Source organism: Rhinopithecus roxellana, chromosome 3 (assembly GCF_007565055.1).
Source record: "Rhinopithecus roxellana isolate Shanxi Qingling chromosome 3, ASM756505v1, whole genome shotgun sequence".
NCBI classification, from domain to species: Eukaryota; Metazoa; Chordata; class Mammalia; order Primates; family Cercopithecidae; genus Rhinopithecus; species Rhinopithecus roxellana.
The window spans coordinates 24,960,298-24,978,771 of NC_044551.1; the positions used below are offsets into that span (position 1 = coordinate 24,960,298).

The 18,474-nt window shown below is 35.5% G+C and overlaps 1 protein-coding gene across 1 annotated transcript in view; it reads right to left on the bottom strand.

Moving 5' to 3' along the window:
- Window positions 1–18,474, bottom strand: part of MAN2A1 (mannosidase alpha class 2A member 1) — a 192,438-nt gene that overhangs the window by 147,028 nt on the left and 26,936 nt on the right. The window contains exon 4 of the mRNA XM_030926978.1: window positions 5,281–5,452. Coding sequence (XP_030782838.1) covers window positions 5,281–5,452 — 172 coding nt within the window. The remainder of the gene's footprint in view (window positions 1–5,280; window positions 5,453–18,474) is intronic.

The window sequence follows — 18,474 nt, forward strand, 5'->3', positions numbered from 1 at the left end:
GGTGTGTGCCTGTAGTCCCAGCTACTAGAGGGCTGAAGTGGGAGGATCACCTGAGCCCAGGAGGTTGAGGCTGCAGTGAGCTGTCATCATACCACTGCACTCCAGCCTGGGAACAGAATGGGACCCTGTTTCAAAGAAAAATTTAAAATTAAAAGAAAAGTCTCCCATTATAGAAGACTTCAGCATTAAGAATTACATATGGTATCCAGGAGAAATACTCAAAGTCTCAAATAAAATTTAAAAAAGCACTAATGCTCACTGGGATCTTAAAATGTGCCAGGCATTGTGCTAAGCATGGTGTTTGAATTAATTCAATCCTCACAAAAACCAAATAAAATTGGTTTCAATATTATCCTTATTTGACAAATGAAGAAACTGAGGTATAGAAAAGTTAAATAACTTGCTCAAAGTCAAACAGTAGATGGGACTTGGCAGAATTTGAACCTAGGCAGCCTGGTTCCAGTTCCCAGCCTTTAGAACCACCAAGCTGACAGTCCTTCAAGTAAAAAGGACAGCAAACTCAAGCAAACGAACAACGAAAGCGGTAGTATAATAATATTAATTATAAAAAGGAGAAAAGATGGTGTCAATGATACATACAGTTTACAATGAAGAAAAATAAATCTTAGTCTAGGAATGCCCACCTTGCAGTCCCTGTCCCACAGTAGATGCTCGGGAAGTGTCTGTTGAATGAATGAATGAGCTAATACAGAAGCCAACAAAGATCAGGCAAGAATGGAAAACACACACACACACACACACACACACACACACACACACACACACATAAAATATCCAAAAAATAAAAGCTGACAGGGGAACAGTAGCAAAAAATAACTACAGTCAGTTCTGCTATAAACACTTGTTTTGAAAATGGGAATGAGTTCCCAGGTGATTGATTATATAAGGAAATAAATTTTGCCTTGCTTATGCACAATTTAGTCTCCAAGAAACATTAGATGAAGGTACAAAACTTCACTCAGCTGAACAAAGCTGTATAAGGAATGCACAAGGCACACGGACACACCTCAAATATCTACCAGCTCCCTCAGTTCATCAAGGGTTATGAGCCACAGTCATCCACATGTGCTATTCAACTTTCCAACAGATTTCAGCTAACCTACTTGCCATCACTTCTCAGTAATAACTTGAATCTATATTCCTTCCAATACACCCTTCCACAAGCAAACTTTAGGCCTTTTTCAAGGTAAACTGGCGTATTTATTTATGCATTTTTTAACCAATTTAACACAGGCAAAATTGGATTTGCATCTTTATTAGGTTTCCATCTTTTGTGTGTGTCTACGTCACTAATGAAGTTTTAGAGTGCTATGCTCTAACTGTACTTTTTCATGAGCCCTGGGTTTAATATTGCACAACTTTGCGTAACACGATTTTTAAGAATGTGTATGCAGTATGACAGCAAAACTGAGTGTACAAAGATAAAAATAGCAATTGTAAAATACTGAATTAGCAGATACCAAACTTTATATTCTACAAACACCACCTTTTCAAATACCAGTAGAGGCTTCATCAACATTGATTACACATTAAGTCACAAAAAAAATTCAAAAAACTCTAAAGAATTAAAAGTATACAGGCCGGGAATGGTGGCTTATACCTGTAATCCCAGCACTTTGGGAGGCCAAGGCAGGTGAATCATTTGAAGTCAGGAGTTCAAGACCAGCCTGGCCAAAATGGTGAAACCCTGTTTCTACTAAAAATACAAAAATTAGCCAGGCGTGGTGGCGGGTGCCTGTAATCCCAGCTACTTGGGAGGGTGAAGAAGGAGAACCACTTGAACCTGGGTGGCAGAGGTTGCAGTGAGCTGAGATGACACCACTGTACTTCAGCCTAGGTGACAGAGTGAGACTCAGTCTCAAAAACAAAAAAAAAAGTATACAGTCCATACTCTATGGCCATAAGACATTAAAGCTAGTTTATAATAAAGTATAACTGGGGAAAAAAAGAATTTGCAAATTGAAAATTATTTTTCTAACATACTTAAAAAGAAAACAGTAGTACAGTTATTAAATATTTACAAAAAAAAATAAGAAAACAGCATATAAAAACATACAAAAAGCTACTCAGAATATTGCTAAAAGGTAAACACACAAATAAACTTATTAAGTAGACTGGCTCATTTAGCATTAGTGAAACTGAGTAGAAGGAATTACGAAAGATGAAAGCAGATAGGTCAAGAGTAAAGATTGGTAGGCCGGGCGCGGTGGCTCAAGCCTGTAATCCCAGCACTTTGGGAGGCCAAGACGGGCGGATCACGAGGTCAGGAGATCGAGACCTTCCTGGCTAACACAGTGAAACCCCGTCTCTACTAAAAAATACAAAAAACTAGCCGGACGAGGTGGCGGCGCCTGTAGTCCCAGCTACTCGGGAGGCTGAGGCAGGAGAATGGCGTGAACCCGGGAGGCGGAGTTTGCAGTGAGCCGAGATCTGGCCACTGCACTCCAGCCTGGGCGACAGAGCGAGACTCTGCCTCAAAAGAAAAAAAAAAAAAAAAGATTGGTAAAATATAAATAGGTTCTACGAGGGTAAGGTGGGCAAAAACCAACAAAATTAAGTAAATCAAAATGAAGAAAAAAATCAGATTCCCAAAAGAAGCGACAAAAAAGCAAAAATAACTACAGATGGGATAAATTCTTAAAATCAGAAACAATCTGAGTAGAGTATCTATAAAAGTATTTTCTTAGAAAATATGAAATATTATTCACGCTCAAGAAGTAATGTAAGACCTAAAGACCTAAAAAAAAAATTTTTTTTTAGAGTTGAGGTCTTGCCCAGTCACCCAGGCTGGAGTGCAGGGGCATGATCACAGCTCATGGTAGCCTCCAATTCTTGGGCTCAAGGGATCCTCCCACCTCAGCCTCCCAAGTCACTGAGATTATAGCCATTAGCCCCTGCACTTGGCAAAAAACTTAATATCTAAACTACAGATTCAGAAATGTTGATGTGATCTGTTTGGCACTGTGTGTGTCTATGTGTGTGTATATATGTGTGTGTGTGTATGCATGCACATGTGTGCATGTCCTGGTATATTAATCTAAATTAATAGCTAACATTTCAATGTAAAAATTCTAGGTATTTTACATAATATTTTGGAATTCTAGCTTGTCTTGAGTAACTGGAGGGATATCCTGACAACTCTGGTTCCAGTGGCAGCACATGGCTAAAGTGATGTGGCTAGCCCCTTTGGATGAGGTAGTTAATTAATCCCAGTACTCATAGAAAATATACCCTTCATTTAAAGTACCTCCCTAGCCAAACCTATAAGCATTTTAAGCCTCCTATCAGGAGGGAAAAAAAAAAAAATCCAATGGAAATTATAAAAATTCAATTCTCCCCAAATTATCTTTAAATGTTTACATCAATTTTCATCAAAATCCAAAGAGATTACTTTTTTGATGGAGTATAAAGAATTTAACAAATTAATTCTAAAGCACTTGGGGAAAATTAAATGCTCACTCATTGAAAGAACTTTTTAATATAGTTAAGAATACTGTATCATATATTTCAAAATAACTAAAAGAATTCCAATGTTCCTAACACAAGAAAATGATAAATGTTTGAGGTGATAGATATCCCAATGACCCTGATTTGATTATACGTTATATGCTTATATTAAAATACCAGATGTACCCCATAAATGTGTACAACTATTATGTATCCATAATAACTAAAAATATTAAAAACAAAAAGACGAGAGGGAACTCTTCAACTGTCAATTAATGAAATATATCACAAAGGCACAACAATTACAGTCTAACAGGAAAGTCCATGAAACAGATCCAAATGCCCAGGAACTAATGCATACTTAAATATAATAAAGATTGCACTTCAAATCACGAGAAAAGGATGGACTAATTCAACCTTGGGGAGGCAGGATGGTGCAGTGTGCAAAGGAGACAGTCTCTGGAGCTGGACAGTCTGGACCACATGGAATACTAGGCTGCCCTGTGACCCTGGACAAGTCAGTGTCCTGATGTGTAAAACAAGGATAACAATTGTACCTGTTTCACAGAATTGTTTAGAAGATTATTATCTACAATTTGTAAAGTGCTTAGAACAGGGACTAATACAGTAAGCGCTGTATAAGTGACACTAAATAAATTAAAGAAAACTAAATTAAATTCTTAATAAGAATTATCTTATAAGATAATTCTTAACTCCAGGGGATACATGGAGATCAGAAAACCTCTCATTGTAACATATTTTTTTAAAAATCAGTTTTTTAAAAAGTGAATGGTAAAAAATGAAATTAGGAAGAAAAAAAGCACTATTTATTTGACCTCTAGATTGGAGAAAACTTTTTAAAACATGACAGCAAAAGCAGTATCTGAAGAAAACAGAATAACAGATTTGAGAAGATAAATGTCTTAAAATTTTGTATATCAAACACTAAAACACGAAAATAAAAATTTAAGGAAAAATATGAGTTAAGGAATATATATAAATACTCCTAAAAATCAGTAAGAAAAAGTATAATAGGCAAGTCACAAAAACCTTCACCTGTATGAGAAAATATGCAACATTGTTACCAATCAAAAATAAAAATTAAAATGAAATTTTTCAACCATCAAATTGGCCAACAGTTTCAAAAATTATATTGCTGACCAAAAAGCAAATAAATTGATAATTTCTATATGGAAGACTGAAAAATACACTGAAACAAACTTATACAGGAGTCACTTTAATTATATGCTTAAAAAAAACTTTTAAACTATTAAGTCACTTTGACCTAGTAATTCCATTTGTGGAACAAAGTTGGAACATAAGATTTTTTTCCTCCAAGGCAGAGTCTCGCACTGTCACCCAGGCTGGAGTGCAGTGGCACTATCTTGGCTCACTACAACCCTCTGCCTCCTGGGTCCAAGCAATTCTCATGCCTGAGCCTCCTGAGTAGCTGGAATTACAGGCATGAGCCACCATACCTGGCTAATTTGTTTGTATTTTCAGTAGAGACAGGGTTTCACCACATTGGCCAGGGTGGTCTTGAACTCTTGCCCTCAGGTGATCCGCCCATCTCAGCCTCTCAAAGTGCTGGGATTACAGCAGTGAGCGCCCAGTGGAACACAGGATTTAAATGCAAAAGTTTCAAATGGCTTTTTCAGAGATGAACCAAAACCAATGAAAATGGTATGTGAAGAAATATTTTAAGTTTCAGATATAAAGCTAAGAATTTTCACCATCTAAAAATTCAATACTTAGTTCATTGTACAATTAATTTCTAATACTACCAAATTCCAAAAAAGTTTTAAAACAAACCTTTTAACAGCATCCTTCTTCTGAATATCTATAATATCCCACCACTTTGAAAGGTAAGAGATCTCAGACCAAATAAACTTCCTCCGTGAGTCTTCTTTCAGCTTTAGGACCATGTTATTAAAAATATACTGAGTCTTGTCTCTAAAGTAGTCATTGAAAGTCTTCAACCAACCTAAATCAAGACACAAATATACCACAAAGGTCTGATTCGTATGGCTGATTTCAACTCAGTCACATTCCACTGCATTACTTTGGACATCCTTTGAAGTTTCATTCATAGACATATTTTTAAATTTAATAGGTGTTTTCAATTAATGAAACTCCATTTTAGTTGTCATGAGACTCAGAAACCCACTAATATTAAAACAATGAAAACACTCTGAAAACTGCACAAATTCAGATATAAATGAGAAAAATAAGATAGATGACCGAAGGCCAAAAAGCAGTTACTTATATCTAACAATTACAGCATCTAATTCAATTTTTTATCTGTAGTTTAAGGAATTTTTTTTGAATTTTAAAAATCCAAACAGTGTTAACAAGTTGGCAGTACTGTTCTCAAAATATAGGATCCAAATTTTATCCTCTCATACCACATCTAAAATTCTTCACCCATTAAATAAGTTAAACTAAGAAAAAAGAGATCGCAAATATATACTATACCTAAAAGCTTACAGCAGACCAATAAGGTAATTACAGCATAAATATGAATACTGAGAAGTAGAATTCTGCAAAATACAGACATTTGTTCCCAAAAGCTGTTCATTTTTCAATTCCTTAGAAGCACAAAGTAACACTAATCAAACAACAAATGTGAACGCATAATAGGTAAAATTTTTCAAAAAGAGAATTATAGATGTTGACAGCTGTTTTTTCCTATATTTTCCAAATATCCTGGAAATTTTATCTAAAGTTAATTGCAATTTGGCTATAAGAAACATAAAATTTTTTAACACCAACAGGTCCAAACATAGCGCCACAAGGCAGACTACTAAGATGGCCAAGCAAAAGCATATGCAGCCACCTAATTGCACCTACTGGTGGCAGGCCAAGTAGACTCCCTAAAAAATAACCCGTACCCATCTAAAAAATCTTATAGGGAGTTTCTATGTATCCCGGCTGAACTATTGGTCTATTGTTTCCAAACTTACCTGTGAGAGATTTAAAAATAAGGGGGTCCAAATGGCTGTTTCTTATCTGTATATAGTTAAATTAACATGTAAACTGTATTTGCTGGCAAAAAAATAAATAAAAAACAAAAGCCTGCCAGGGCAGAGAAGACAAAACTATTCTGACAATGTGAATATGAGCTTTTGAAAAGAGCACTGCAGCTACGACTTATTTGTTCCTCTTGCTTTAATTGAAATCTACTCATTCACCCTACAATTATTTACTGAGCACCTATAATGTGGCAAGTATGAAGCTACGGGACCAAACAGAAATACACTGTCAAATAGTCTTTATAGGACTTTCTTGATCTGGGGCACTTTTAACCTGGTTTGACACCGAAGAACACTTCCTGGATACTTCAGTTTTTTCCACATTTAACTAAAAAAGCCTGTGTCTATTTTTAAAACCTCATAAAGATATTTCATGAAATAGTGGTCTGCAAAGAATCCCACCTAGCTTCACCAAAGTACTAACCTGGAGCACTGCCCCCAGAGCACTGAGCCAGGATCCACCTCTGGATTCCCAGGGAATAGCCCAGAAAACTCAACCAACTCTTAAACAGGATGCCCTAACTCCCGGATGACCATACCAACACCACCAAGTTAAAAAACATCAAGTGCTCAGAACTGATATCACAATCAGTCTTTAATTGCCCTTTCCCACATCTGTACAATTAAACTAGGTAAAGGGGAAATAAAAAATATTCTGAACACCTAATTTGTAAAGCAGACAATTAAAACACTTACATAAACTGCTCCACATTTTAAACATATATTGGTTACCCAAAATTTCAGTTTGCACTGAATTCACTCTATGCCCTTGTTATGGACAGATCTGTGTCATATGCCGAAGTCTCACAACCTCAGAAGGTGACTGTATTTGGAGACAGGTCTTTAAAGAGGTAATTAAGATAAAATGAGGTCATGAAGATAGGCCCTAATCCTATATGACTATTGATGTACTTATAAGAAAAGGAGATTAGAACATAGATACACAAGGAAGACCATGCAAAAACACAAGGAGAAAACAGCCATCAACAAGCCAAGGAGAAATGACCTCAAAAGAAACCAACTCTGCCAACACCTTGATCTTGGACACTAGACTCCAGAACTGTGAAAAAACAAATTTCTGTTGTTTAAGCCACTTAGTCTGGTACTTTGCTATGGCAGCCCTAGCAAACTTATTCAGTCCTAGAACAAATCAGCATCATTACCATCCAAGAAATAAAGATTGCAATGTGGGAAGAATTTATTTTATCAAATACCAACATAATATTTAACTGAACATACTCCATCTACCTACTTATTGCAAAACTGAGCTAAATTCAAATGTACGTAAGTAAATCTATTTCTGTACCATGCTTTTATTATACACGTGCAACAAAGACCATGTAAATGAAATGGTTCTGTTAGAATTATCATCTTTAAGATATCACATAATACCTTTTACCTAAATTTTAAGGTTCAAACTAATTCCTAATTATCTGGCTACTAGATAAAGAACTATAAATAGTGAAATGCCTCCAAATTAATTTGATAATAAAACTCCAGTAATCTAGCATAAAAGGCAAATTTTTAAGGGTTAGTCTTTATGAAGATTGATAAGTAAAAGTTTTTTTGTGTGTTTTTTATTAAGCACAACTATTTTCAACAGTTATAATCTGTGATGAACTAAGGCCATTTCAAAAAAGAGTTTATCATGGGAGTTTTCATAGAGGAATCACAGTGACTGATTAGTCCATTTTGCCTTCAACACTTCATTCACCCTTCAACAATCATAAGAAAAATATGGTAAAGACATTCACGTGAGCCAAAATACAAGCTCAGAGATGTCAACCTGAAAGCCTTCCATAAAACTCATACTAATATCACCACCATACAGCATAATTAATGAAGAATGAACTGAAAGATAGCCTCTTGCAGCTTTCGGTACTGAGTAATATAACAGTAAATTAGCTTTTATTGTTCTTATACAATAGAGTAATCAAGTATTCCCTTTTACACTGAATTGGTTCTTTCGTTTTCAAAATTACTGTAAAAACTACAATTGTATATTAACATGAGACCAACCAGAAATATAGTATTTTACAAAAAGTGGTAGGGGATGAATTTTCATGACATAAAATTATATTCCTACCTCTAGATTTAATAATCTTAGGACACTGAGTTGCAAACTGATTTACTTAAGTGGTCAATTCACAGCTTTTTTCTTTCTGTTGAATATACTTGAAAATTGAACCAGGGCTAGAACAGCATTAAGAATAACTTTCAATTTATTCTTTTCCATTCTAACACTATTACCACCCATAAAAAAGCTAATAGCTATTTTAAATAAGTGGGGAAATATTTAAAACAAAGAGTGCATAATTACAAGTTCCACAAAGCAGGCATAAACCCAAATTCGATAGCACTATTTAATTTTTTTTTAAGTTCTAAAATAAAAAACAGCTAATAAAGCTGGAAACTCTATTGCCTATATTCAATGTCCATGAACAATTAAGTACCTAGTAACTGTTCACAGACAAATCACAATTTATTTTTTAAATTTTGAGCTCTCAGCCATAGGTTGGAAATCTAGAGACTACGTGGAGTTCTGATGCTCTTCAGAAACATTTAGTTTTATTTGGTTCAAGGGCATACAGTAAGTACCACCATGAGGACCTGGGCAAGAGGCACCTGGCCCTGAGCCCTTGATTCTAAAAGGACCTCCCTATTCTTCTGACTACACCCCTTTCAATTGGATAAATCCACAGGACAAACTGACACAGAGCCTGCCCTGCCCTTCTGAATACCAGGGTCCAGAAATCTGTCTAAACAGCCCCAAACTGGAAGCCTACTGGGACTCTTGCAAGTCTTTCCCCATCAGGGCACTTTACCCTAACAAATGGGAACCTCTCTAGCCTAAACAGTGGCCAAGAGGTTGTAGTCTGTAGGGGTGTAGACCCGGCACCAGGATCTCTTCAGGCAACGTCCTTCCTGGTTTGGCACAGGGCCAGGCCGGGGAGGAGAAGGCAGTTGGCCTGCCCCACAGGCTGGCTCTCCGCATACACACCACCACATTCCAGTGGGGAACCAGAGCTACAGCAATCTAAACCTACATTTGGTCTTCTAGATCACTGAGCTACTTCTCCAGGCAAGAGGAGAAGACCTATTTTTCTTTAGTAATTTATTACTTTGATTTATAACTTTTAAATGTTTAAACACAGGGTATGTGGGCCTCTGTGTACTTTGCCCCAGATCCTGCAAATTTTAGAAGCAGGCCTGAGCACACACTGCCACTCAAACTTAATCTAGTATGTTTAATATGCAAACATATAAAAGCAAGAGTTCAGTAAGTACTTGATACGATGAATGAAAGGTATAGCCAAAAGGTCTGGGAAAAAAGTACAAATGCAAATTTATTACTTCAACTAGAAATGAAACTAAAGATAAAATGATACAACACTATTAGCTTTAATATGTTCCCTCTCTGTTCTGATACCTAACAATCATTGTCCAATATTTTTAAGTTTCCAAAATATTTACATTTTAAGAGGATCTGTCAGCCCTAAGATGATTAAAACACCCATCCCTAAGAAGGCACCCCGCTCCACAAAGTACTGTTACACTGCTATGGTTTTAATTGCTATAATGATTTTTTTCTTTTATTTTTATTTTTATTAATAATGGCTTTTAAAGTATATTAATTCCACTCAAAAGTTAAATAAGTACCAACCTTCAGGAAAACATGAAAAGTTTTTGAAAAAAAAAATTACATCTAGATAAATAATACCTTGGTAATAAACAATTAACACATGCAACTTAAGCCTTAAGACTTTTTTCCATTTCAATGTGATAAATATTCTCAAATTTTAAAATAAAGTTCATTAAAAACAGAAATATCCTTTGTTCTAATAATTTACTCTTTTTTAAATTTTAGATTCAAGAGATATATTTGCAGGTTTGTTCCGTGGTATATTGCATGATGTTAAGGTTCGGGCTTCTATTGATCCCATCACCCAAACAGTGAACACAGTACCCAACAGGTAGTTTTTCAGTCCTCTCCCTCTTCCCTCTCTCCCTCCTTTCAGAATCCTCAGTGTCTATTGTTCTCATCTAGCAATTAAGTTATTTTCTATGAACAAATGACAAACAGGTTTCTTCCATCACTCGGTAATCCTTCAATATTCAACTGCAACTTCTAGTCATATACTTAAAGGGTAACATACAATCTTAAATGGTATTACTATTACTCAAATATGCTGCTGATTAATTTTAATTCCAACATTTCTATTATAAGTTAAGTTTGCTTTTCCTCCCTGATAAACTGTGAAAGAGTTTTAATTAACGTTCTGATTTATTCATTCAAAAACGTACCTTGCATCTAATAAGGGCAAAGCAATAAAGCAAAGCTAAATGAAAACAGATTCTACAGTGAAAATATGAACAAAATGCCACGGAAATAAATGGTAAAGTCTTACCAAAAGAAAAGAAGAAAGATTCTTAGATTAGTCATCATCTGGAGACAGAAAAAGGGTGGTAGTTCCAAATAGAGGGAAGAGCATATGGAAAAGACAGGAAGTTGAGTATGGCTGCATTGCAGGGTACATGATGCAAACATGGTGAGAAATAAATATAAAAATAGAAGTGGGAGACAGATTATTGAAAACCTTCTAAACCATTACTGTTTCTTACAGAGAACTTTGGAGGGAGGACGTGAGGGTTTTCTGACCTGTGCTTTCAAAAATAACTGTACTAAGAGTGTGAAGACTAAAAAGGCAAAGTAGAAGCAGAGAAACAGAAAATGAGACCACTGCAAAATTCTGTAAAAAATGGTTATGGACTGCAGTGGAAATAAACAGAGGGAAATAAGAGGTCAATGAGACAAAATGAAGAGAACTTAGTAATCAACTAAGTTTCCAAGAGAGGGTAAGCAGACAGTCACAGATGAAGTTAAGGATTCCAGAGACCTATGAGATTTGGAAAACCTAGAAACCTGCTGATGCCTCTAAATGATTTTGAACACAGGTTTCCAAAATAATCTAACCTGTTTTTCCCAGTTGATTCAGCGTCATTTAATAGTTTTCTAAGCATATCAGCTTTAATTCAATGAAGTTGTTTGAGAAAGATCATTTTTTGAATGCATATGAATATGCTGTCACTGGAAATTTTACCCCACACAAAAAAACCTATTTGCATTACTGTTAGGACAGCAGGCGTTTTGTTCATCCTGCAGCTGTATACATACAGTGTCCAACTGTGACCCCTTATTATGTTGCTTTTCTAAGTGCCCCTTAGAAGACCTGCATACCTTGTTATCTCATAGCTGCAATTGTGTGATCAATCTCCAAGATAATTTCTAAATCTGTGCTAAAGCTTTTCCCCTCCCTTATTAATGATCCCATCTATGAGCATCTAACACTGATTGACAATACTTCAGGCATAGTAAGTCTCCCCCAACAGAGTTTGGTTATTTGAAATAATGAGAAAACTGTCTAAAATATGAGAGACACTGTGAGAAGGAAAAGGGACCTTCTTTGGTGGGTTACTCTTAGGGTACATGAAGGGGCTACTTAGCTTTAGACAAATACTGGGCAAATTATCACAGTTTCTAAAAGAAACCAACTTAAAGGCTGGAAAATATTGCCAGGTGTGGTGGCTCAAGTCTGTAATCCCAGCACTTTGGGAGGCCAAGGCGGACGGATCACTTGAGGTCAAGAGTTCAAGACCAGCCTGGCCAATATGGTGAAACGCCGTCTCTACTAAAAATACAAAAAAAATTAGCTGGGCACTGTGGCGTGTGCCTGTAATCCCAGCTACTCAGGTGGCTGAGGCAGGAGAACTGCTTGAACCTGGGAGGCAGAGGTTGCAGTGAACCGAGATCACGCCACTGCACTCCAGTCTGGGCAACAGAGCAAGACTCCATCTCAAAAAACAAAACAAAACAAAACAAAAGCTAGAAAATATTGCTTGTAAATCACTTTCTAATTGTAGAAAATGTAGTAATGAGGAAAACCACTCACCATTTCATGTACTAATGTAGTACTTAAGGACAGAGACATTCATTTCAATAAAGACAAACCAGAAAAATCAGAAGGAAAAGGATAGGAGATAGTGCAGTGAGATGTCCACTTTTGCAAGACAGTTGAAAAAAATCTTTTTTATGATTAATAACACTAAACTAGTTGACATTTGGCTTGGAAATACTTAAAAGACTTTCCTCCTATATGCTCAGCCTGTGGTTTCAGAATTATCCACAAAAGGAATATATTAAAAACTGTTACAAGTCCTGGTTCTGGAAAAAGATCACTTGATTTCAAACCTAGACCTGCCATGAACAGGTATCACTTATGCTCTCTCCTGCCACTTCTCCCACATCTATGAAGTGAGGGTAACTACAGGACTCTGTCATGAAGTTGCTGAAAGGAGTAATGGATGTGATATATGTAAAATGCCTAGAATAGTGCACAGAACATAATAATTCCCTACGTGCTAGTAATTATTTGTATTACCAGGGCACTGGAGAGTTTTGAAGCACCCAGGCTTGAAAGATAGACAAAGGTAACTGAAATTAGGAGAACGAGGAGCTATTTAATCTACACTTCTCAGCAGCTGCTTAACATATGTGCTCCTCAAAGAATAAAGACCAATGAGAGACCAAACCATCTATTCTTCCTCTAAAAAGGAATCTCAACACACATATTTTAGAGATCTCTAAAAACAGAATTCTAGATAGCCATATACAGCCATTTAACTCTTAAGTGCTACAATTTTCTTAACAATTAAGGTTGTCAGATAAAATGCAGAGTGAAGTTGAATTTGAATTTCTGATAAACAACAAATAAATGTTTAGTATAAGCATGCTGCATGTGATATTTGGGACACACACACACACACAAACTATTCATTGTTATTGAAAATTCAAGTTTAACTGAGTATTTTATATTTTTGTTTGCTAAATCTGACAACTCTATTAACAATCCTAAGTCTAGATAAATGTGTTGAATTGGCTAATGCCTACAACACAAGAAGAAAAGGAATAGAATAATTTTAACTAAATAAAGTATCTTAAGAGGCAATAAAAAGATGTAAATGGAAAAAACACAGATTTTACAATCAGGCAATCCTGAGCTTCAATTCACCAACCTCTGAGAATGTATAATTAAATTAACTGACTTTGAACAAATTACTATACCCTAACTTAGCCTCGCTGCCCTCACCTATTAAATGTGGCTTAATTTACCACTTTTCAGGGTTAAAGAATTACACAAAGGAAAAAGTAACAAAGACCTGTCACTCACCTGATGCAGGACAGGCAATAAATGCCAGATCTCAGTCGTTCCTCATACTAAAAATTTTAGCTCCAGAAACTAAAATTTCCAATCATGGCAGTCAAAACCAAAAAATCCACTTTATCCTGCAGTGGCTATACCAAATAAAGTACTCCCCGAACAGTGTTCACATACAACTTCTCCTTCTGATGATGACCATCTCATTCTGATCAGCAAAGTTCCGTTAGCAACCAGACTTCTAAGTCTCGACCACCTTTCATCGAGTTTGTCCAACCTGCGGCCCACGGGCTGCATGTGGCCCAGGAAGGCTTTGAATGAGCCTCAACATGAATTTGTAAACTTTCTTAAAATATTATGAAATTTTTTTGCGATTTTATTTTTTAGCTCATCACCTATTGTTAGTGTTAGTGTATTTTATGTGTGGCCCAAGACAATTCTTCTTCCAATGTGGCCCAGGGAAGCCAAAAAATTGGACACCCCTGATAGAGACATTAGCCAACTATGGCTGACCAGAACTATTTTCAAATTCTAACTATACTTGGAAATATTTGAAAATATTACACTGATTTCCTCATGTTTTTATTCTTTTTTTTACAAACTTTTTTTAAAGGATACATAATTATCATAATACTAAATGCAAACATCTGTTTCTTAATTTTATACACAAAAAAAGCTGAAAAGTCCTAATCACCCTCTGAGTCAATAAAAAATTCTGCAAAAGAATTGCAAATGCACAAAAGAAAATTATTTTCCAGTGTAACTCTTGGGCCTAGGTCTTCCTACTATTTTAGAGTCATACCACAAGGGGGATTATTTTCTAATGTTCATTTCACAAATTGCTTAACTAACAATATGCTGTCCAACCTTCCATTTAGTATACCTTATCTTCTCTCCACACACTGTGATTTCTTTGAAGTAAAATTAACCAAATAGTTCAGCAGTTTAACTAGTGGGAAGCAAAGAATTAAGATTGTAGATACAAAAGTGCTGTAATTGTGTTTTAATCAGCTTATTAAATACGACATGAACATGTATCAATCAACTAACATTTAATTTCATGGTCTACGATTCAAAACTTTCAAAAGCATAACAGTACAAAGTTATCAGCATTTACTTCACAATTCTTTTCCAATTCGGTTTGTACTCATGTAAAACACTTAAATATTTTATGACAATTGTTACATGTTTTCACAGACTAACATAATTTGGAACTTTATTAAGATACCAACATATTGTGAAATTTACCTTTTCTTGAGAGATATTACCAACTCAGTCCAAAAAGAAAGATATCTATATATAGAAAAACACAGCAACATAAATTCACAAAGTTGGGGAACTAAATACAACAATTTTTTAAAAATCTATTTCAAATATTTCTATCCCCAATAGACAAAAATCCACCAATGAAACAAACTACTAAGTTACATCTTGTTTTAAATTGTGCTGCAGAAAATGCAAACAAATCTCTCTATAAATCTCATTTAGAAAGAACACTTCCTAACCTCACGTTCATTTAAGAGTATTATACAAAGATTTCCCATTACAGAGTCACATTTTGACTTGGAGCGTATATGAACACATCTTTCTCTTTTTCCTCTATTAAAAAGAATGGTTTTTCATGATGTGAATAATTCAGGTTTTCACAGAATAATTTAGTTTGCCAATATTTTACTTTTGTTAAGGAATAGTGAAAATTATTAAGTCAGTGGATTCGTCTCTCTAGCATTTTGCTTGACAGCAAAAATCACTATAGTTTTAAAAGATTTGTTTCTGACAATTATTTTTTCCAAGTGGAGAAGGGTGTGAGAGTCAGGGTCATTAACATCTTTTACTAAGACAAAAAGATTCAGCAATAGTTACTAGGATACCGAAAGAGATTACAGTCAGGAATACTTATTAGGAATGTCTACTCAGAAGATGACCTACTAACTAAGCAGGAATAGTAATGCAAACAACAACAAAAAAAAGTCTAAAAATCAAGAGCAATCCCTGCCCTCAAAGAACTTATTATGGCCTGTTTCTAGTATACAAAATTACAAAAGAGTAATTTAAATAAGTTTTTTGTTTGTTTGTTTGTTTTAGAGTAGAAATAAGTAGCCATCAGGAAGGAGGGAACTTAAAAGAAAAGCCTAGGCCAAGGAATAAGTCAAATGTTTCATCCTAGTTTGAAGAGTCAGATTCATTAGCTCATTAACTTATTTAGCCAAACTCTTAATGACTCAGTACTATGTGCCAGTTATGATTCTAGGCATTCCCAACACAGCAGTGAATAAAACAAAGTTCTAGCCCTTAATGAGCTAACATTCTAGTGAGCAGACCAAGTAAAAATGCTGTCAATGTTTACATCTGCGAAGACCTGCAAGCGTGGAGGTGTGTGTGTGTAGTATGAGTATGTGGCGGAGGGGCTTTGAGAAAGGTCAAAAAGGCCTTATTTTTTTGGCAATTATTCTATATGCCAAGTGTTCAGCTAGGCCATGAGGAAAGTGTGTTTAATAGGAAGCATATGTTCTTTGCCGCTAGAATTTACTTTAGTGGGAGATCCAGGTAAATTGTCAGGAAAGTATTCTGGTGCCCCTTGTTAGCTGTGTAACCTGGTAACACCTTCATCGTGAAGCATGGCACTAACCTTCATGGGTATGCACTAAATGTCTGTAAAACATCTGGCACTCTGCCTGGTAAACCATAGATTTTATTATTATAGTTAAAAGCCCATGTATGGAATAACAAGAAATGAGACTGGTGGGAATTAAAAATGGCAGAAAAAGGGACAGAATAAAGGTCTTTTTAAAAAATCAAGAAAAGGGAAGAAGTGGGCTTCATATGAGGAAGACTCACAAGACATACTTCGAAGTATATTTATAAGCCTACAAGGAAGATTATACTATGGAATCACATCACTCTCCCAATTAAGTAACAAGAATTAAACTAAATGTGACTGGCAGAAAGAGAAGACAGAACTAAAAATTTAGATATTACAAGTGGCTCTTTCACCATTTCACTCAATAATTGAATATTCAACAGTGATTATGAGATTTATAGAGGCAAAAAATCTGCAGTGCCAAAAGCTGTCTAGATCCTACATTAAGTGTGAGCACCTCACCTCACTGAGTGTAAGTCTAGTAATCAAAGATACCTGTTTTTCATATGCATCCCCTAAATGCAAATATACTAACTAATCTGTACTCAAGTGAATAAATAGCAGAGAAATCTGGATTAGATGTAATTTTCATCACCTTTTATAATTACTTTATAACTAACCCTGGCTTAAGATGCTACTCCACCTGTATGATCTCCATTTTACAGATACACAAATCAATGTGCCCAAGGACACACAGGCAATACACAGCAGAGCCAAGATACCAGCCTCATTCTGCCTGGCTCCAAATCCCTGAAGTCTTTCCATGATGCCCAGCCTTCCCTGAGTTTGGATTTAAAAGGTACAGGCTAAGATTAAGGAGAAAGACAATCTAAAATATATATGAGGAAAACATAACACCAACAAGTATTTGTAGGAAAAGATAAAGACATTAAGATCAAAGATAGGGAAATCAAGTCAGAAGCTGATGTGTAGTAATTGCTCATCACAAATTTCCAGAATATTGATTTCATACACTTTATATGTCAGTGCATACTAAATATTGAAGTAGTCTAGAAATCCAAGCATTTCAATATCTAAGCTCACAGACTATATCTCACACCCAAAAGCAGCACACACACACACACAAAAAATGCTTCACTAAATCATGTGTCCAGACCTAAAGTAACATGTTTTATTGTCTTAGAAATAGAAAAATAGGAGTATCTGCCAATAAACTAATGGGGAAAAAATGTAAGTAGAAGATAAATGAATGTTGGAAGCAAAGAAAAAACCTTCAAATTATTAGGTTACTAGTGCTTCTAACAGTAATCATGAAATCAAGATATTAAGAAAAGTAACACACTCCTTCAAAATAAGTCTTTAGAAATACACCCCCCACCCAACCCCCACAAAAAAAAAAATGCGGCAACAAAATTATCTGTGTCTGTGTACTCAAACGAACAAATATGTATATCAAATCCTATGTCCCATTATAATTGAAACAATTTCCCCTCATCTTGGTGGTTGAGGGGGGAGCAGGAGGGGGGGAAATCTATGGCCCCTATAAATAAACGCCATCATATGTAGTAACAATAATGACAGCAGCTACTGTTGTGCCATACATGATTCTTTCACTTTTCACCCTACTGAAACAGATACTATTATCCTTATTCTACCAGGGAAAAAACTTGGTCTCAGAGGGATAAAGTAACTTGCCTAAAGTTGCCTAACACTGATAAATACAGAGAGCTGAGACTCACATTCGTATGTGCCTGAAACCAATCAACACCAAGGTTCTTAAACCATTTAATACTGCTTCTCTATTTTAAAGATTCAAACTTTCCCATGAGTATTCTGCCTCTTCTAAAGGTAGACTTCATAGACATGAAATATTTCTCCCATGCAATATTTTACAAAAAGTTACTAAAATCAACAATCAGTCTCTTAAAAGTATATACAGTTTTTCTCCCAAAAACAAGGCCTTCTTTTTTGTTTATTACCATTTCATATTGCACAGATACTATCCTTGAATGGCACATAAATTGATAAAATGAGAACACTAAAACATAATGACACATAAAAGGAATACATTAATGTTAAAAGTCAGAGAATAATGTCTCAAAAATTTGAGAAGTGGCCTCTACCGGACTCTCATTAAAAGACTCTAGGCCTAAAG